This window comes from Podarcis pityusensis, assembly GCF_964106645.2.
Source record: "Podarcis pityusensis genome assembly, chromosome: 2".
In the NCBI taxonomy this organism is placed as follows: domain Eukaryota; kingdom Metazoa; phylum Chordata; class Lepidosauria; order Squamata; family Lacertidae; genus Podarcis; species Podarcis pityusensis.
The window spans coordinates 127,197,394-127,214,428 of NC_138029.1; the positions used below are offsets into that span (position 1 = coordinate 127,197,394).

A 17,035-nucleotide genomic window follows, 5' to 3' on the forward strand; every position below is an offset into this window, starting at 1 on the left:
GTCTGCCACCTCAGGTTTGGACCCCCACAGGCATTATATAGGGTGGGTCTGCGAGCCACTGCGGGCCCCACTCAGCCCCCCCCAGGATGTTTCTGGGAAGCCCGTGATGCACGGGGGGGAGCCCCCCCCGTTCCCAAGCCCCCTGCCTCTTTCATGCATGTTTGCAGGCCCTCTGTGTGCGCTCAGAGACTGCTGCAATCCCATAGAAAGGGTCTGGGGAGCAGTTTTGTTGCTCCTACGCCAGAGTCGGGGGGGGGGGGAGAGACTGATAAATTAGTGGAGAGCACACACACACATGGAGAGGGGGGAGAGGGAACCCCCCCTCCGGAAAGAGCAGCTTTTATTAAAATCAACATGTTCCAGAAGCAGAGATTCAAGTTGGGGGGTGTGAGTTTAATAACAGAAATAAAATTAATGGGGGGGGGGAGCAGCGAATGAATATGGGCATGCTGAGGGAGGGAGGGGGAGGCCAAATAGAGAGCAGAGCCATGCATGTGGGTCACCGCCAGCCCCCCCTGACCAGGACACCCCAAGGAGAATAGAGGAGTAAAGACCCAAAGGGATATGGGGGGGGGCACTGGGTTCCTCCCCACCGACCTTGAGGTCAGATGCCTGGGTGGGGAGGCCACATGAACCGCATCAACCCAGCTCTGCCCCCCAATAATAATCATAATTTTATTATTTCTATACCATCCATCTGACTAGGTTGTCCATGACATTCTTGGGGAGGCGGCCAAATGGGAACATCCTCAACCTTGTTTTTTTTGGGGGGGGGGGTTCCTGGCATAGAAACACATGCATGGGGGGGGCTCTCTTTTGTCCCACCCTCCCTCCCCAATCTCCACACCTCCTTGCATAGATGAGGAACAGGGCCACGTCCAAAGTGCTAAACCAGAAATATTTTGGGGGGTGGGGGGAAGAAGGAGAGGAGCGGGAAAGGGGGTTTGCTTAGGCCTCTACCTGGGGGGGATGGTGGGAGGGACAAGAATCTAGGAAACCGTATTTTCTGATAACCATTATTGAGGTAAAAACTCGACCCCTTCCCCCTACAAGCTTAGCATTCCCCAAATACCTTAGAAACCATTTTTTCTTTTTTTTAAAAAAAGTCCCCCTACTTTGGGGTGAGGGGGCTGTCGGCGGGAGGTTACAGGGCCCCTCCCCACATTCTCTAAAATAAAGTCTGTCGCAGGAATCCTCTTTGGGGTCGGGAGCTGCACCCCAAAAGCCCCCAGCCTGGCCCCTCACAAGCACTGTTTGTCTCCGTGGGGCAGAGGGAAGACCTCACCCCCAAAGCCTGCAAAGCTCAGAGGTGGGCAGGGGGGGCTGCGCAGGAGACCCACGGCCAAGAGAGGGCTGCCTTCGAAACACAGTACCGTGCCTTTAAAAACCCCGTCGGGGGAGGGGCAAGGAGGTGCTCCCCCAAAGGTAAACTGCCCCCCAACAGCCCTGGAGTGTGTCAGGGAGATCTGGCCAGAAAGCGACCCCTCCCGTGTCCCAAACCCCTAAAACTCCATCCGTGGAGGAAGCCAACGTCACCTCACTTGGGGGTTCTTCTGGAGGCGGTGTGGGGTGTGTGGGGCAGACGTGTCGGGGGGGGGAGAGAGGCAGCTGATGGGATGGCCGTTGTCGTGGCGAAGAGAGAGGCGAGTGAGGGGCACCCAGTCCAGCCCCTGCCGCAATCCCCACAAAAAGCGCCCCCTTTCTTTCTGTCGGCAGGAGTGGCTTGGGGGGAGGAGGAGGAAGAGGAGGGCGGTCAGGACATCTGGTGGGGGGCTTCCAGCATCTCCATGAGGAAGGTGTCGATGGGGGTGTCCCCAATCAGCTTGAAGAAGAAGAGGTGCTCCAGGCACTTCAGCCCGATGGATCGTAGCGCAGGAAGACGCAAGAGCAGCTTGGCAAACCTGGAACAAGCGGGGAGAGGCGTCAAAGTCCCCGGCTGGCAACGGCGGAACTCCCTGCCACAGGACGCAAGGGGAGCCTCCCTCGGCGGCCGCCCTGCCCTCCGCAAAGGCCAGTTTCTGGACCTTTCCACGGGAGGGGAGCAAGAATATCCCAGGGGAGAGAAGTTATGGAACTGGGATTTAAAATTTACAGCATGTTACACGCTGAAAGAAAACTATGTCAAAATGATGTGCCACTGGTATTTAACTCCCGGTAAATTAGCAAAAATGCATAAAAAGGGTCAAATGTATGTTGGAAATGTAGGGAAAAAAGAAGGCAACTTTTATCATGTGTGGTGGACATGGAGGGTATGTAAAAATGATGTACTGTTGGTATTTAACTCCCAGTAAATACCTGCCCACCTAGCAGTTTGAAAGCACGTCAAAGTGCAAGTAGATAAATAGGTACCGCTCCGGCGGGAAGGTAAACGGCGTTTCCATGCACTGCTCTTTATAATTTATCTCAAAAACCATTGTAAACAGTTAAAACTGTTAGTGGAACTGGAATAACACTTGCGGCATAAGGGTGAACTTTGGACATAATGGGGATGTAAAATATTTGTTGTTGTTTAGTTGTTTAGTCGTGTCCGACTCTTCATGACCCCATGGACCAGAGCACGCCAGAATATTTGGATTATAATAAAAGATGCAGGAGGAAATGATTAACAACAGGACCCATAAGGCAGAGGATGGAAGCCCAGAAGATTCCCTGGAATCTTGTTTTTATGTAACGGGTAAAGGTAAAGGGACCCCTGACCATTAGGTCCAGTCGCGGATGACTCTGGGGTTGCGGCGCTCATCTTGCTTTATTGGCCGAGGGAGCCGGCGTACAGCTTCCAGGTCATGTGGCCAGCAGGACTAAGCCGCTTCTGGCGAACCAGAGCAGCGCACAGAAATGCCGTTTACCTTCCCGGCGGAGCGGTACCTATTGATCTACTTGCACTTTGACGTGCTTTGGAACTGCTAGGTTGGCAGGAGCAGGGACTGAGCAACGGGAACTCACCCCGTCGCGGGGATTCGAACCGCCAACCTTCCGATTGGCAAGCCCTAGGCTCTGTGGTTTAGAGCACAGCTCCACCTGCGTCCCTATGTATTGGGTATGTGATTGCAAAATTTGATGTGAAAACCGAATAATAGATATCCCGGGGAACTTTGTCACAGGCGCTGTCTGCGGGGCCTTCTCAGCGCAGCCCCTCACCCCAAATCCCCGCCTGCCCGTACCTGCCCTGTTGCTCAGGATACTTCTGTTTGCAGTAGGACTCCAGGGAGGCGTAGACCTTCTCCCGCAACAGCTCCACCTCTCCGGGGTTGGAGAGACCCTTCGCATCTGCCGGAGAGGGAGACGGAGGCGCTCAGGAAAGGAGAGGGAATCAAGACCCCCCCTGGACGCAGGCATCTTGCAACACACCCCCCCAGGACGAGGGGAAGGAAGGGGGCCGCGCACCCCCTCCCCTGCTGCCCCAGGACCCTCCTCTGCCGCTCACCTGGATTGAAGAGGATGATGGCCCTCAGGCAGCCCAGCTCCGTCTTGTCCATGCGCATGTCTCGCATTTTGGACACCAGCTCTGTCAGGACCCTGGCGGGACGGAGGGAGGGCGGGGGGGTCAGCAGCAGCAGAAGAGAAAAGCCCCACCTACCCATCCCCATCGAGGGCGGCCGCCACCCCCTCCCGCCTGGGCGCGCACCTGTCAAAGATGGCTCCCACGCCGGCGCTGTGGGCGCTGTTGCGATGCACGTGGAGGCCGGTGGCCAGAAGGATGCCGTCTTTCACGGAAATTGAGCGGTGGGAGAAGGAGGCAATGAGCAGCTCGTTCCAGCCTGGAGAGAGAAAGGAAGGGGCGTTAGTAATAATGATAATGATAATGATAATAATAATAATAATTTTTATTTATACCCTGCCCTCCCCAGCCAATACCAGGCTTGGGGCGGCTAACAACCGATAAAAACAAGATTCAAATACAGCATTAAAACATTGAAATGCATTAAAATGCAGCCTCATTTGAAGGGAAAATCAATTCAAAAACATTTTTGGGGGGATGAAAACGTCAACTCTTCACCAAGGCTAACTATCCAGACTGGTCCTACGTGGGCCAGAAAAAAAGCCAGGAAGGGTGGGGGATTCGCCTAATTCAGGGGTGTCTAACCGGTTGACTGCGATCGACAGGTCGATCCCCAGGTGACCGTGGTTGATCATGGGATCCTTATCGCTCGCGTTGTTTAGAATCATGTCTCCGCTCCCTCGCTCTTTCCCAGAGTCGCGTTTAGTGGGCGTTCCTTTCTTCTCTTCTGTAGTGCTGTGTTCGCATGTTAGCGGCGATTTATTGCAATTCTTCACACTTACTGTTAAAAAAACCCTCAACAGCTTTGGGACCCCCCCCCAAAAAAAGTCAGTAACTTTGGGAAGCTGCCCCCTAAGAAAAGGTCAACAACTTTGACCTGCTCCAAGAAGCTTGACAACTCTGAACTGCCTCCAAAATAATGGGTAGATCACTGCCTTTTTTCCTGGGAGTAGATCGCAGTCTCTTGGGAGTTGGATACCCCTGGCCTAATTCGAAGCATTCCAAGATGGCGGCCATCCCCGTCTCCAGTGGGAGGGAGTTCCAGAAGGCCATAAGTTGAGGCTTAACACAACAGAAAATACAATTTAGAATCTACTGGACTCCCCATCTAATGCAGCTCTTTGCTGGAGACGTAATACGGACAAGGCTTGTTGGAAATAGATGCTTTTACTGTGCCCCACACTTAGTAAGTTTGGGGAGAAAGTGCTGGAATATATCAACAAGACGGAAAAATATTTTCAATATTCTTTCGAACTACACAGTGGAACCTCGGTTGCTGAACGTAATCCGTTCCGGAAGACTGTTCCGACTTCTGAAACGTTCGACAACCGAGGCGCAAATGCCGGTTGGCAAAATCAATTGAAAAAATGCGAGAAACACGCCTTGGAAGCTGTTCGAAAATGGAAGTGTTCACTTCTGGGTTGTGGGCGCTTAAAAGTCAAAAAGTTCGACTTCCAAAGTGTTTGACAACCGAGGTTCCACTGTATACCCATTGTATGGAAACGGACAACGTGGGACAGAAAAAAGGGATTCTCTGTTCCCTAATATGCAGCATTCATCAACCAGGGGCCACAGGACCCCCAGTATATTCCAAAGGGGCCACAGGTGAAATTATATAAATTATACAATAATAAAAATTAAAAATAAAACATGTACTGTTTACAAAGGCTCCCACCTTCTGGCGGTTCCCTCACTGCAAGAAGCAAAGCTACAAGGAACCAGGCAGAGGGCCTTTTTGGTCGCGGCACCCGCCCTGTGGAACGCCCTCCCACCAGATGTCAAACAACTACCTTTTTTCCTTTCTCCTCCTGTGACGAGCCTGCATTTTAATGTTTTCGTGTTGTATTTCAATCTTGTTTTTAAAGTTGTATTTCAATTAACTTGTTTTTATTATTGGTTGTTAGCTGCCCTGAGCCCAGTCTTGGCTGGGGAGGGTGGGGTATAAATAAAATTTATTATTATTATTACCTGACGTTTGACATCTGAAGGCACCCCTTTTTAGGGAAGTTTTTAATGTGTGACATTTTAAGCCGCCCAGAGTGGCTGGGGAAGCCCAGCCAGATGGGCGGGGTATGAATTAATAATAATAATAATAATAATAATAATAATAATAATAACATGGTAGGATGGGGGGGGGCAACAGGAAGGAAACTAGGTTGGGAAAAGTTTGAAAAACACTGCCCTAATGGTGGCAAGAGAGACTGAAAGGGATGAGGGGGAAGAACAGGAATGCAATTTGCCTTCACCCAGGACTCTATCTGGATAAAATGCAGTGGTATTTGGCAGGGGCGCACGCAGAGGGTCCCCCACTCACCCGCCCGCAGCAGGATGACCTGGTCGTCGAGGGGCAGCTCGGAGAAGTGGGGGATGCGCTTGGCCCACTCCACCAGGGTGAAGAGCTGCTTGTCGGCCGCCTGGCAGATGTTGGTGACGGGGTCGTTGGGCTGCAGGGGCAGAGAGAGGGAAGAGGCCGGGACGGTGGGTGGGCAAGTTTCCGTCAGGAGAAACGCCACTCCCCCCCCAAAAGACACCCCTGCTGTGCAAGAGACCAGGACCCCCGACCCACCCCTGCTCGGCCCCTCACACCCACTCCCCGACCCAGCTGGGTGCCCCTCCATACCCTTCCAGCCCACCTAGTCCAGCCCCCTATTGCTGTGATTAAACGCAGCCCTTCATCACAAGAGCTTAGAGGCCAGCCTGAAAGCAGCACTCGAACCCAAGACCGGCGTTCTCCCGCGGCTTCCAGCAGACGGGTTCCGGGCGCATCTGCTGCCGCTGACGGTGGAGGCCGAGTGTGGCCTTTGGGGGCCCCTCCAAAGGGAACCCAAATCTGGCGGCAGGCAACCCTCTCCCGCTGCGGCAAGGAGTTCCGCAGCTGAACGACGCCCTGCCAAAGTATTCCCGGCGAACCAGCTGCCCTCCACCACCCTGGGGCACCACAGCCACCTCCGCCCACACAGCAGAGGCAGCGAGCCGCCCCCCTGCCCCCCACCGCGCCTCATTTCTCTCTCCCCCCAGCGGGTATTTACCTCGTTGACGTCAAACGTCCGGGGCGAGCGTTCTGATCCCGCAGCACCACCACCCCCACTCACCGAGCTGCCCCCCGTGGCGCCGCTTCCCTCGACCCCCTGGTCGGACTTCTGCTCCACGGCCAGCTCCGCCTCCAGGATCTTCTCCACCGGCATGTCCTCGTTGGCCCCGCCCCCGGCCAGGTCCCCCTCCCCGTCCTTGTCCTTCCCGCGCTGGCGCTCCTCCTGCACCGCTGTGGGGGGCCCCGGGAGAGCGGGGGGAGAGAGAGAGAGAGAGAGAGGCGGGGGTGAGGGACGAGACGAGGGCAGGTCCCAACCCCCCCCCCCCAGGAAAGCAGAGAGAGAAGGGAGAGGGGAAAGTCGAGGAATCACCCCAAGCACAAACTTCATCCCTCTCTCTCTCTCTGCCTCTGGGTCAAACCCCTCGGCTGAGAGAGAGGGAGGGATTCTGAGTAGGCGGGACAGGAAGCTGGGGAGGTGCCACCACCGAGGAGGCCTGGTGGGGCGAGGCAACGCGACCCCCGCCACTGCTCCCCCTGAACCCAAAGGGAGCACGGGCGGGGGTCCCTGCCGAGGGGGAAGGGGTGGAGGACGAACACAGAGATCAACCGCTGCCGCCACTGGGCCATTGGAACTGCTACCCCTGGACTACCTGGACCGCTCTCCCCCCCCAGTTCCCCCCCCCGCCCCGGTACCCTGTGGGGGTTTGGTTCCACGGCTCCCGTCAACCTCTGGGTTGCACTGGCCAAGAGTTCGAGCCCAACCAAATTTGGATGACGCTGTTTTGAGGGACGGAAGGCTCTCTCCCCAGCCACCTCAGAAGAAGGGCTCTGCGCTATCCCGCTATGCCATGGAGCCCAGCGCTGCCTCAGACGGTGGCTGCAGCTCCCTGGGGGCTCCCACACCTGCCCTCCTTCTCCTTCACCTTCTGCAGTCAAAGCAGTCGCCCGCCGGCGCGAGACAGGAGCAGGAGCAGTGAGAGAAAGGCGGGTGGGCAACCCGTTCACTGCACAAGCCCTCGCTCAAGGAAGCTACCCTCTGGCTAAGAGTCGTCAGCAAGCGCTACGTTCTGGCAGGCGCCGATCGCAGAACAGGAAGGGACCCCGGGGGCCAGCGAGCCCAACCCTCCGCAATGCCAGAATCACAGCTAAAACAACACGGCAGAAGAGTCAACTCATGAGAGAGTGGCGCTGAGCCAGCCAGGAATGGGCGCGGCACTTTTGGCCAGTCCCGTGTCCAGTTCTGGGCATCCCAGTTAAAGAGGTGAGGGGGCAGCTAAAGCCGCAGAGGACAGAATCGGGATTCAAAATGACCTTAACAGATTGGAGAATTGGGCCCAGGCTAACAGAATGAATTTCAACAGGGACAAACGTCAGGCTCTGCACTTAGGAAGGGAGAAGCAGATGCACAAATAGAGGATGGGGAACACCTGGCTTACTAGTGAGGAGGATCCAGGGGTCTTGGTGGACCACAAGCTGAACTTGAGTCCACAGGGTGATGCAGCAGCGAAAAAAGCTAATGCGATTCTAGGCTGCATCAAGTCTAGCGTCCAGATCAAGGGAAGTGAGAGTCCCACTCTATCCTGCCTTACTCAGACCACACCTGGAATACTGTGTCCAATTCTGAGCACCACAATTTAAGAAGGATGTTGACAAGCTGGAAGGTGTGCAGAGGAGGGTGACCAAGAGGATAATAATATAATAAAAATAATAATAATTTATTATTTATACCCCGCCCATCTGGCTGGGCTTCCCCAGCCACTCTGGGCGGCTTCCAACAAAATATTAAAATTCAGTAATGCATCAAACATTAAAGGCTTCCCTAAGCAAGGATCAAGGATCTAAAAACTAAGCCTAATGAGGAAGGGTTGAAGGAGCTGGGGATGGTTAGCCTGGGAAAGAGGAGCTGGAGAGGAGACAGGAGAGCCTTCTTCAAATATCTGAAGGGCTGTCACATGAAGGAGGGAGCATGCTTGTTTTCTCCTGCTCTGGAGGGGAGGACTCGAACCCGTGGCTTCAAGGAGATTCTGACTAAACGCCAGGAAGAATATTCTGAGAAAAGGAGCTGTTATACTGCCTCTCTTGGGATATGGGAGGTTTTTAAGCAGAGACTGGGTGGCCGTCTTTCAAGCTGTGATTCCGGCAAGTGGGGGTTGGTCTAGATGATCCCCTGGGGTCCCTTTCCCTCTCCACGAATATACGAGGAAGCCGACTCCCTCCCTGCGGCCCTGACTCTCTCCCCGCCCCCTGCAGCCCCCCTGCCTGCCTGTCCCTGGGAGGCCCCTCCCCCTGCTGCAGCCCGCCCTGCCGCCCCCTCCCTCCCTCCCGCTACCTTCGCGCTTCATGCCGGTGGCCAGGCATTTCTGGTAGCGGCAGTACTGGCAGCGGTTGCGCTGGCGCTTGTCCACGATGCAGTCCTTGTTGTCGCGGCAGGTGTAGCTGAGGTCCTTCCGGATGGTCCGCTTGAAGAAACCTTTGCAGCCCTCGCAGCTGTAGACCCCGTAGTGCTTCCCTGGAGGGAGGGCGCCGGACGGACGGGGTGAGCGGGGGCAGCAAGGGGGCCGGGCGGGGGGTGGAGGAGGAGGAGGAGGGGCCAGCTCCTCGCCCACCCACCCACCCACCCTCCCCACCCCCAGGGCACCTCCAACGCCCTTCACCTCCCCACCCAAGCCAGAACCCAGGCTCAACCCATTTTGCAGGGTCACAGAACTGGATACCAGGGGGAGGCACGCAGGCCCTTGCCCTAAAACGCGGGAATTTCCTTGGCCTCAAAATCTCCCCAACCTTATCCCCCCGTTTCCCAAAGCATCACCCCCCCCCCCAGGCAGCCCTTCTTCCTTAAATGTGCCACGAATCCAAGACTGTATTAAAGGTAAAGGGACCCCTGACCATTAGGTCCAGTCGTGGCCGACTCTGGGGTTGCGCCGCTCATCTCGCTTTATTGGCCGAGGGAGCCGGCGTACAGCCTCCGGGTCATGTGGCCAGCATGACTAAGCCGTTTCTGGCGAACCAGAGCAGTGCACGGAAACACCGTTTACCTTCCCGCCGGAGCGGTACCTATTTATCTACTTGCACTTTGACGTGCTTTCGAACTGCTAGGTTGGCAGGAGCAGGGACCGAGCAACGGGAGCTCACCCCGTCGTGGGGATTCGAACTGCCAACCTTCTGATCAGCAAGTCCTAGGCTCTGTGGTTTAACCCACAGCGCCACCCGCGTCCCTAAGACTGTATTGGCCCCCCTAAAAAAACAGCTTAGCCCAGTTTGGAGATCGGGAATCCCACACGAGGCAGCAGGGCCAGAATACGCCCAACCCTGCTTGTCTTCCTCTGGCAGGACCTCACCCGGATCCAGTCTCTGTGCAGAGCCCAGAGTGACAAAATATCTCCCTCCATGACTATGGGGACACAGAGGGACCCGCCCCTTGCTTGCCACCCCAACCACTAAGGCATCGTTGCATTATTATTATTATTATCCTTTTGCTAGCCCTAAAAGCAGCTATGATGATAATGTCACAACATTATTTAAATCCCACTAATAATAATAAGACGTTATTTAAACACCCACCTATTATTATTATTACAGTGGTACCTCGCAAGACGAATGCCTCGCAAGACGAAAAAGTTTTTCGTTTTTTGAGTTGCTTCGCAAGACGAATTTCCCTATGGGCTTGCTTTGCAAGATGAAAAACGAAAACGTCCTTTTTCTTAAAAACCGTTCAATGCATTCCTATGGGAAACCGTGCTTCGCAAGACGAAAAATTCGCAAGACGAAAAAACTCGCAGAACGAATTAATTTCGTCTTGCGAGGCACCACTGTAATAATAATAATATGGGAATGCAGGGGCTGTTCCTGCTCCCTCTCTCGACTCCCCGGCTTCCCCGTCCAAACAAGCTAGAGACTTCTCCCCCGCTACCCAGCTGCCTCGAGCCCTGCCCCACCCACGCCAGAACTGACTGACCGCCCTGCCCCAAGCGTCCGCCCCCCCCCCGGAGACACCGACTCCGCCGACTGGGGCTCCCGCGAGGTCCGCACGCACACCTGACGACCGGTCGCCGCAGATGGCGCAGAGCCTCTTCCCGGGCATGATGGCTCCGTGGGGGTGGCCGGCCACCACCCGCATGCCCAGCGGGGGCTTCACGTCGTCCGAGCTGCTGACCGAGTGGAGTCCGGACAGGTTGACTGTGGAGTTGATCTGCGGAAGGGCCAGAGAGGGCGCTCAGTCGTGCGGCATTTAGACTGGCCTGACCGTTCACTCAAGGAGCAGCGATCGGGATGTAAAGCGCTGAACAACTTAGGTCTCATTACCCGCTGAATCGCCTCCCCCCAATGCGCCTTAGTTCTTAGTCTATAATAATTAATAATAATAATAGTTTATTATTTATACCCCGCCCATCTGGCTGGGTTTCCCAAGCCACTCTGGGCGGCTTCCAACAGAACACTAAAATATTAAACATTAAAAGCTTCCCTAAACAGGGCTGCCTTCAGATGTCTTCTAAAAGTCTGGTAGTTGTTCTCTTTGACATCTGGTGGGAGGGCGTTCCACAGGGCGGGTGCCACTACCAAGAAGGCCCTCTGCCTAGTTCCCTGTAACTTGTTCTAGTTTACTGACAGTCTGAAAGTTTTGCTGTCAATTTCTCTTAGCGAGAATTTTGTTGTTACGTCTTTCTGTAAGTCGCTTTGAGGCTCAGTTGGGGTTTTTTGTGGGGGTTTTTTTTACAATCACGCAGGGTATATGAACGAGAGGAAATGAAATATTTTTTCATTTTATTACTGACATATTAAATTCCTTGGTTGCATTTTCTGCCATGGCTACAACCCCACAGCACATGCATACATTTGATTTTTTTTTGGGGGGGGTGATACAATGCAAAATACAAAAATAAAAGCCAAAGGCCTGGTTGGAGAGGAATGTCCGTCCCCCCGGGAGCCTGAAAACGTGTAACGAAACTGCCAGGTGAGCCTCCCTGGGAGGAGTGTTCTGCAAATGGGAAGCCACCACTGAAGAGGCCCTGTTCTCAGACTACCATCCTCCTGCCTATCCATCTGCCTGCATTTAATTCTATTAACATTTTTTATGCCAGTTTTCCTTTTTCCTAGGCTGTTAGCTGTTCCTACTTTATCCGTAAGCTGCCTTGATTCCCATCAGGGAAAAAGGGAGGGTATAAATAAATATTATAACAACAGCAGCAATGCTTTGTAGGTCAAAAACAGCACTTTGACTTGGGCCCGGGGACTAAGTGGTCGCCAAGTTTATTTACTTGTTCTTCTGTTTATTTATTTTCCATTAGAATTTGTATACTGCGCTCCACCTGTAGCTCTCAGGGAAGCCCACAACATACAATTGCAATATAAAAAACACACAAATAATAATAAAAACAATCTCTTTTAAAAGGGCAACGGATGTCAATCAGCCTGGTGCCTGAAGGTGTCTAATGAAGGCATCAGCTGAACTTCCCTGGGAAGAGTATCCCGCAAACAAGGGGCCACTGCAGAAAAGGCCCGTTCTTGTGTGGCTGCCACCTGGACCTCTCATGGAAGAGGAACATGAAGGAAGACCTCAGAGTTGGGTCCCGGGAGGTTTATAAGGCCTGACCTGAACAACTTACGCAGACAGACCCACCCCATGCCCAACCACATCTGCCTCATAATAATAATAGTAGTAGTAATACTACTACTACTACTACTACTAATAATAATAATTTATTATTTATACCCCGCCCATCTGGCTGGGTTTTCCCAGCCACTCTGGGCGGCTTCCAACAGAATATTAAAATACAATAATGCATCAAACATTAAAAGCTTCCCTAAACAAGGCTGCCTTCAGATGTCTTCTAAATGTCAGGTAGTTGTTTATCTCTTTGACATCTGGTGAGAGGGCGTTCCACAGGGCGGGTGCCACTACCGAGAAGGCCCTCTGCCTGGTTCCCTGTAACTTGGCTTCTCACAGTGAGCGAACTGCCAGAAGGCTCTCGGCGCTGGACCTCAGTGTCCAGGCAGAATGATGGGGGTGGAGACGCTCCTTCAGGTATACAGGACCAAGGCCGTTTAGGGTCCCAAAAGTCAGCACCAACACTTTGGATTGTGCTCAGAAATGTACTGGGAGCCAATCATGGCGCGGAAGGCACAGATCTTGGCTTCCAGCCCGTTCGCTCCCCTTCACCCAGCTCCAGGAAGGGCGGTGGTGGTGAGCAGTCTTACCTGGGGGCTGCTGACAGGTCCGTAGCCGATGGAGGGTGTCGCTGGGAGTCCCGGGGACCCCATGGAGGAGCTGATGACAGGGAAGGGAGAGCCCAGGCCACTGATGGAGGTGGTCATGGCGGAACCGATCATGGAAGGGTGCAGGGGAGCCGAGGGCTCTGGCAGAGGGGACGCTCCGGTGCCTCGCAGCGGTGGGGAAGAACTGAGAGAAGAGCTATCCGGACTCCGGCAGCCTGGAAGGAGGGGGGAGAGAGCGTTAAAGATGACTCTCACCCCTCTGTGCTCGTGAAGACACACACCAGAGAGAGACCCAAGTCTGAAATGAGCCCCCGCAGCCTCCACCCCTTCCGGCGTTTCCCCAGAACTGCTCACTCCGGATATTTTGCAACCCTGCAAGAGGCGCCACGAGACTCAAGGGCTTCCTGGCCGCCCGCCTCTGGTGGGGAAGGAACCCAGGAGACCGGCGCCCAGGCGTCTTCCCTCCCTCCCTCCAGTGTGCAGTCAGAAGCTGGAGCTCAGAGAGAGCCAAGGAAGCCAAACGCTGGGAGGTTTAGAACAGTTTGATTCTTTTTATGGAACCTCCAGTCCCAGAGGCAGCATATCTTGATTCCTAGATTCTCAACGCCCCCCTTGGCCTGATCCTGCAGCAGACTCCTCTTACATTCTTATGCTCTACTCTCTTCACGAAGCTTCCCAACCATCAAGCGAGAGGTGAGCAAATCCTGCGGGGATAAAAGCCCCCACGTTGGGCACAAGACTCCTGCACTGCGGCAGGTTGGACTAAATGACACCCCAGGGTCCCCTCCCACTCCACACTTCTACTGTTCTATGCTTCTTCACGTGGCCTGCTCTGAGTAACCGCAGAGGCTCAGTGGGAGAGGAGAGGGAGCTGGTGGATTGAGCAACTGCCACTTCCTCCTTCCTTCAAAACAAGCTGCGACTTTGGGATCGTTCCCACACGACTTGTGCACCCCCACGCAGCTTCCTCCCCGCGGCAGGGCCCGTCTGCCCCGGACTCTGCCCCCTTCTTGTTCCCCGTAGTACGACTCACGCAACACGTTGGCGGTTAATATACACAGAACAAGAATTATACATACTTTATCAACCTTCTGAGAAAAATACAAAACATTACACAGAGCCACAAAGACTTGCGAACTACCCAGCCTAAAATGAACCTGTAATGTCAGGTTTCAATAGATTTTTCAAATGCTTAACTCAGTTTTTTAGATAAGTTCATGAAGATACCAACAAAAGGTAAGTTCACAATACCGAGATGCTAGTAGAGTTGTAGATAGAGACAGGCCACTCTTCTGTACTACAGAAATTTGATTTTATGTATAATGAATATGTATTTTTGATTTAATTGATCATTTAGAAGTGCATCAAGCTATTTCTAATAAGATTTGATTTGAATTATTATCAGTGAATATCAATATACGTATCAAGACTTTGAGATTAGACCACTGAAGAAGCCCGGAAAACTATCTTGTGAGTGTGCTGCCTGCAAGCCCCAGTTAAAGGGCCCCATCGGGGAGGGAACAACAGCCTTTTGATTACTTGGACTGCCAGGGCGAAACAGCTGCAAAGCCCTTCTTGTTCCTGGCAGAAGAGCACACAAACCCCAGCCCTTCTGCCAGGAGCCACCTGCGCAGCAGACAGTCTCCAAGCGTCCTGTGGTGGTGAGTTCCAGGGGGCCCAGGATCTCCCGCCCCTCACAGGGATCGGCACAAAGTGATTCAGAGCAAGGTGTACATTCCTCTTTTGAAAGCCCTCCATGCTTTGGGGAGCATGGGCGGAAGGAAATGGGGCTGGGCTGCTTTGAGGCAGCCCAGGTCCTGAGATGGGGAAATGGGGTCTGGCCGGGCAGAGCAGCCATTGGGACCGTCTCTGGAGACCACTCAGACCAGAAGGACATCAGCAGAGCCTGGCTGCTAGACCAGGCCAAAGGGGGCCCATCTATCTTGCCCAGCCTCCTGTTCTCACAGTGGCTGATCAAATGCCCCAATGGGGAACCAGCAACCAGCAAGCGCCTCTCCCCTCCTGAGGTTTACAGCAATCAGTATTGTATCACAATGTTCACAACTCACAGATATATAATCTAATCGCCAAATGGCACCTTAAACCTAGGTTATGGTTGTCACAATGGAATGTCCAGGCACCTTTTATTTTTTCCCAACGAGGTTTGTTGTTTTTATTGTTCATTTCATTTATTTACATTCAAAAGAACAAATCTCAAAGGTGGCTTGCAGCACATTCACTCATCAAACAAAAACATCCAGGATAAAACTAATTCAATCTTCCAAGGGAAATATTTCAGATCCTTCGCTAAGTGACATTTGGCTTTTTTCATATTTATTTACCTACTTAATTTATATAGCTGCCCCACGGCAGAAGGACTCTAGGAAGCCAGTGGGGGGTAACGGTGAGAGTGTCAGGTGAGGGCCTGGCTCACGGAGTGAACTTGGGCAAGTCACAGCCTCTTCTCCTACCTCGCAGGGTCGTTGTAGGGAATAACTGAGAAGGGAGGGTGTACCAATGTACTCCGTGGAGAAAAGAGTGTGATACAAATGTGGTAACTACACCCCACTGTCTTCCTAGAATACTTTAAAATATAAACTGATATAGAAATGAAATGAAAGATAATACATTTCATTGGGGGGGAAATAGCGCCTAGACAATCCCTTGTGTGGCAACCAAAACCTAAGTTTAAAAGTGCCATTTGGGTGATCACCTTATACACCTGAGCTTCTAACACTGGTGTTAGGGAGACTGAACTCTCCCCCCACCTTGTACATATACACCCCTCCCCTCACAATCTCAGTTTGGGTTTTGTTGCTTCTCTGGTGGCAGAAAGGACCTTGGGCTGCAGTTAAATCTTGCCTCAGGGCCCCTGTGCGTCTATGTTGGTGCAACATCTAACTGCCTGGGAGAGCTCAAGGGGTGCAGAGCAGAGGCCCACCATGGCCAAATCCTGCTCCTCCAGCATCTTCTGCAGCCCAAAAGGAGGGGCAAGGCGAGGGGGCTGCTCTGAGAGAGCTTCCCTAATCCCACTCGCAGGGGGTTGGGCTAGATGATCCTCTGGGTCCCTTCCAAGGCTGCAATTCTAGGATTCTTGTTTTTAAGCCAGGGAAGCGAGGAGGAGGAGGAAAACTGCACCGCTTGGGTCTCTGCCTAATGCTGCTGCTCCTTCTCTTAGTTGCAACCCTTGTGCAGACAGGGCGGGAGTCTTAGAAGATATCTGAAGGCAGCCCTGTTTAGGGAAGCTTTTAATGTTTAATAGGTTATTGTATTTTAATATTCTGTTGGAAGCTGCCCAGAGTGGCAGGGGAAACCCAGCCAGATGGGCGGGGTATAAATAATATATTATTATTATTATTATTATTATTGCCAGAAGCAGCAGCAGCAGGACTTCCCAAGTCATTACTATTATTGTCGTTATTAATTAAATCTCGCGCTTCACCCGGAGATCACAGGCAAACAACGGAAAGGCAAAATGCACAATAATACAGAAGGGAAAACAGAATCAAAGCAAACCCTTATTATTCTCTGCACACGCGAACACGGCGCCCCAAATCACAGCATCCCTCCCGTCACACCACCAGCCAGGTGCCCCCCCGTCCCTAATCTCCTTTTGGGGTGCGAAGTGGGGGGGGGCGAGAGGACCCCCTTCTGTTTTGGGGGGGCTGATCACGTGTCCGTGGGTGGGGAGGGGCGGGGCCCCCTTTACCTGCTCCGGCCCGTCCCGGGTCTGCCATGGCTGCTCCGCGGGCGGATCCCGAGGGAGGCCGCGACCCCGACCCCGCCGCCTCCGCCGCCGCCAGGGGCTCCGGGCCTCGTCCCGACGCCGACGCGGCCTCCCCCCTCCTCCCTGGGCCTACCCACAATGCCCCTGGCGCGCAGGCCCAGGCGCCCCCGCCGCCCCTGCCTCGGCCTCCGCTGGGCCTCTCCGCCGGGCGCTGCCCGCCCCGCAGCCGCCTCCTCACCCACCATGCACCGCGGGGCCGCCGCCGCCGCCTCTTCCTCCTCCTCCCGGGCGAAGGGGCCTCGGGGACAGGGCCAGACTCCCAGCAGGCACCGCGCGGGGCCAGGAGAGCGGGCCGCCGATTGGACGAGGGAGAGGGGGTTACCCGGCAGGCACCGCGCGAGAGGGGGGCCGCGCTCCGCCCGCCCGACAGGCGCCGGGCCAGCCTCCCACAATGCACCGGGGCCTCCCGGATGCGAGGCGTTTCCCGGCAGGCGTCGCGGCCCCCGGGCGCTCACCGAAAGGGGGCGGGGCGGGAGGGGAGAAGGGGCGGGGCCTCTCAAATCTA

General features: G+C 54.1%; 1 protein-coding gene across 3 annotated transcripts; it reads right to left on the reverse strand.

The window, feature by feature from the left end:
• Window positions 1–1,605: 1,605 nt before the first annotated feature.
• Window positions 1,606–16,865, reverse strand: RXRB (retinoid X receptor beta). Of its 3 annotated transcripts, none has more exons than XM_080986567.1 (10): window positions 16,713–16,865; window positions 12,726–12,958; window positions 10,566–10,719; window positions 8,860–9,039; window positions 6,529–6,761; window positions 5,814–5,943; window positions 3,626–3,758; window positions 3,425–3,516; window positions 3,162–3,267; window positions 1,606–1,901 (listed from the first exon to the last, which is right to left on the reverse strand). In XM_080986567.1, the coding sequence occupies exons 2-10, from the start codon at window positions 12,855–12,857 to the stop codon at window positions 1,754–1,756; spliced, it is 1,308 nt and encodes a 435-aa protein (XP_080842693.1). In that variant the 5' UTR covers window positions 12,858–12,958; window positions 16,713–16,865; the 3' UTR covers window positions 1,606–1,753. The 3 variants fall into 3 exon arrangements, with proteins under 3 accessions (XP_080842693.1, XP_080842692.1, XP_080842691.1); XM_080986566.1 differs by lacking the exon at window positions 16,713–16,865 and adding an exon at window positions 16,453–16,683 and having other exon boundaries at window positions 6,592–6,761; XM_080986565.1 differs by lacking the exon at window positions 16,713–16,865 and adding an exon at window positions 16,453–16,585.
• Between the last annotated feature and the right edge of the window lie 170 nt (window positions 16,866–17,035).

Coding starts and splice junctions, on each gene's coding strand:
- RXRB (XM_080986565.1), bottom strand. CDS start 16,480: ATGGCAGACCCGGGACGGGCCGGAGCAG. Junction 10,720..12,725: donor GACCTGTCAGCAGCCCCCAG/GTAAGACTGCTC, acceptor GCCCTTCCGCAG/ATCAACTCCACAGTCAACCT. Junction 6,762..8,859: donor CACCGGCATGAAGCGCGAAG/GTAGCGGGAGGG, acceptor GGCCCCCCACAG/CGGTGCAGGAGGAGCGCCAG.